The 2,808-nt window shown below is 40.9% G+C and overlaps 1 protein-coding gene across 1 annotated transcript; it reads right to left on the bottom strand.

The window, feature by feature from the left end:
- Positions 1-944: 944 nt before the first annotated feature.
- LOC133738740 (protein LURP-one-related 12-like) lies at positions 945-2,175 on the bottom strand. The gene is made up of 2 exons (XM_062166333.1): positions 1,765-2,175; positions 945-1,540 (listed from the first exon to the last, which is right to left on the bottom strand). The coding sequence occupies exons 1-2, from the start codon at positions 1,984-1,986 to the stop codon at positions 1,148-1,150; spliced, it is 615 nt and encodes a 204-aa protein (XP_062022317.1). The 5' UTR covers positions 1,987-2,175; the 3' UTR covers positions 945-1,147.
- Positions 2,176-2,808: the final 633 nt, after the last annotated feature.

Raw genomic sequence — 2,808 nt, 5'->3', positions numbered from 1 at the left:
GGTTAGTACTTGAGATAAACTGACAAAAACATAATCAAAAGGTTACAGTTTAATTAATTCAAATTTATGTTTTAATTATAAGTAATTAGTGTTTTTTTTTTTTGATGAATTATAGGTAATTAGTTTCTATGATTTTTTATATTAGATTGTAGGTTCTCAAATATTAAATCATCGTCCGTGACTCTAACTATATTCACACGAATGAGCTAGTTAAAATAAAAAAAATTCACTACCTAAGAAATATCATCTATCAATTAGTGACAGTATGAGGAGACAACTCTTAGTATCACTTTATCTCATGACATTAATACATTAGTGCTTATTTTGTATATGAAATGCTATGTATTTGACTCACAATTAAACTCTTAGTATCACTTTGTCTTATGACATTAATACATTAGTGCTTACTTTGTCGTACATTTTCAAATGTGATATTATCATGTGTTTATTAACATTTTTATTAAAAAAGAAAAAAAAAAAAAGGAGACAACAACATAGCAATAACGCATGGCCAAACCAAAACAAAAGACAGCAAGAACCCCACTGTCAAGGACCTTTCACATAGAAGAATCTGGGCAAACCTCTACCCCAGCAACAATTCGATCAGTTGTTTTCAAGGACAAATGATACAGTTATACCTTAATTAGCACAAAAATTAGCTCACCTAATTTTTTTTCCCCTTCTAGCTGCACAACTTAAACTAACTCGATCAGCTGAGGGCCGACTACCATGATGGGGAGAGAAAACGAAGGCACAAGGTCAACCCTGCCATGGAGGCCGGATAGGAAGGTTTTTGAGCCAGAGCTCCCATGGAGGCCATTAACGGAAAAAAAATGACAAGAAACCACATCTAAAGACCGAATCGACATCGAAACGGCTAGAATTCAGGCAAAAACCTAATATTCTGCGTTTGTAGAAGACAAAGAGATGTCAAGAGCATCAGGTGCAAAGTAACATCATGTTGTTAATTATTATTAATTATTTTTGAGTGAGATACGAAGGAATAAAATTTTACATAATCTCGTTTTTAATTAGCAAGTGCAAGAAAAATACAAAGAAAGATCTACAACCAAGACAAGAGGTTCCCTCCCCGCTAAACACTCCAAATATTCAGCTGTACGTTTCAGTCCACCCAATCCAACTCACACTATTCCTCTGCGGTCAGGTCCATCTCCACCTCCTCCTCCACAAACCCATCGCCGTTGATCTGGTCAAGCACGAGCACCAGTCCCATGGAAAAAGCTGCATCGAATCCAGGCCTGAGTGCGAGAGAGAAGACGTCCTTCCCAAGCACCACTTGGGTGGAAGCATCCACTTTGCGTCGGATCTCAGCAACCGGTTCCTTCTCAGCGTTGAAGATCGTGCAGCAGCGCTGCGCGAACGACCCTTCGATCTGGTACTCCTCCGGTGACTCCCGGAAGACTTCCACGGTCACGCTCGACCGTCCGATTATGGACGAGCGGCGGACGCTGAAGATTGGCTTCTGGCCCTCCATCCTCTCCCCGACATACCCTTCCCACCGGTGATGCAGACTCGGCCTCTGTAGGGATTCATTCATATTTATTAGACTTAACTCACTGAGTTATGAAATCGAAAGTTGATTAACACACTCATTACTCGAATCGAAAAGTATCAAATAATGCACCCAAAAAAAAGTGGGAAAAGTGAAACAGTAAATGCTCGGCATGCAAGAAGAAAATTTTCACGAATCGCCGAGCAGACCCGGTGAGTCGACTCGGTGAGGGTTTTAGGGGTACGGGGTACCTTTCGACGGACGGTGAGAAGGCAGCGGCCGGTGGCGTCCATGAGGACGAGCTCGGTCCTGTCGTGGGGGTCGGGGCCGTACGAGTCGACTCGGAAGACGAGTTGAGCGTTGCGATCGTAGACGGAGAAGCCGTCGCCGGCGAAGAAGAGGGAGGTTTTGGAAACGGTGAGGTAGGTTTCTTCCTCGAATACGAAGGCAGGTTCCACGAGCCCTTCCTTCATCTTCTTGCTGTGCTTTGGCTCTGTCAAATGGATAGATGAAGAGCTCTCTCTGTGTGGTTTTGGGTATTTTGAGTTTTGTGAAAATGAAGGAGTGGTGAAATATGAACGTTATGAAGAAATTTCAGCGTCGAAAGGGAGATATATGGTGGGTTTTGATTTGAGAGAGACAGGGTGTGAACTCGGAGTTAGCTTTGTCTAGTATATGTGTGTGATATATATAACATAAGGATATATAATTAATATGCATGTGCATTAATATCATATGGTGTGGTTTATGGGCATGGACGAATGGGGCAATACTATAATTTTTGGTATGGACCATGGGATAGTATCACGAATCTGGGACAGATAGCTACGCCGGCCCGAATGATACTTATTATGACTCCATTGATTTTTCGGAGAAATTATAAGATAGTTTCAGTCTACAGATACATGATAATATGTAATTTTTTTTTTCAAAAATAATCTGTAACAATTTTATTGGTTTACGTTGTGTTATATTGACATTTTAATTGGTGGTATTAATGTATTGGTAGAGGATCACAAACACTAACAACGGTCAGAAATGTATACTATAATTTCGGACAACACAATAATTATTCGGACTGTGTTAAACCGGAGCGAGTTGCGAGTTGAGAATCGGGACGTGCATAAATTGATTGGAGTTGGTGGATTGCCCGTGGCTTCGGGTAAATGGCCTAAACTCTTTGGCCTCTAGTGCTGTCAGTTAGATGATACAGTTGCTGATTGCTAATTCATTCATTCATATATAAATGGGGTTTGGGTCGAAAGGAACAAGTGATGGTGTCACTTCACTTACCT

The sequence above is a fragment of the Rosa rugosa genome, chromosome 1 (genome assembly GCF_958449725.1).
Source record: "Rosa rugosa chromosome 1, drRosRugo1.1, whole genome shotgun sequence".
In the NCBI taxonomy this organism is placed as follows: domain Eukaryota; kingdom Viridiplantae; phylum Streptophyta; class Magnoliopsida; order Rosales; family Rosaceae; genus Rosa; species Rosa rugosa.
This window is presented reverse-complemented; position numbering and strand designations above follow the sequence as displayed.

Coding starts and splice junctions, on each gene's coding strand:
- LOC133738740 (XM_062166333.1), bottom strand. CDS start 1,986: ATGAAGGAAGGGCTCGTGGAACCTGCCTTCGTATTCGAGGAAGAAACC. Junction 1,541..1,764: donor TTCTCACCGTCCGTCGAAAG/GTACCCCGTACC, acceptor GAATCCCTACAG/AGGCCGAGTCTGCATCACCG.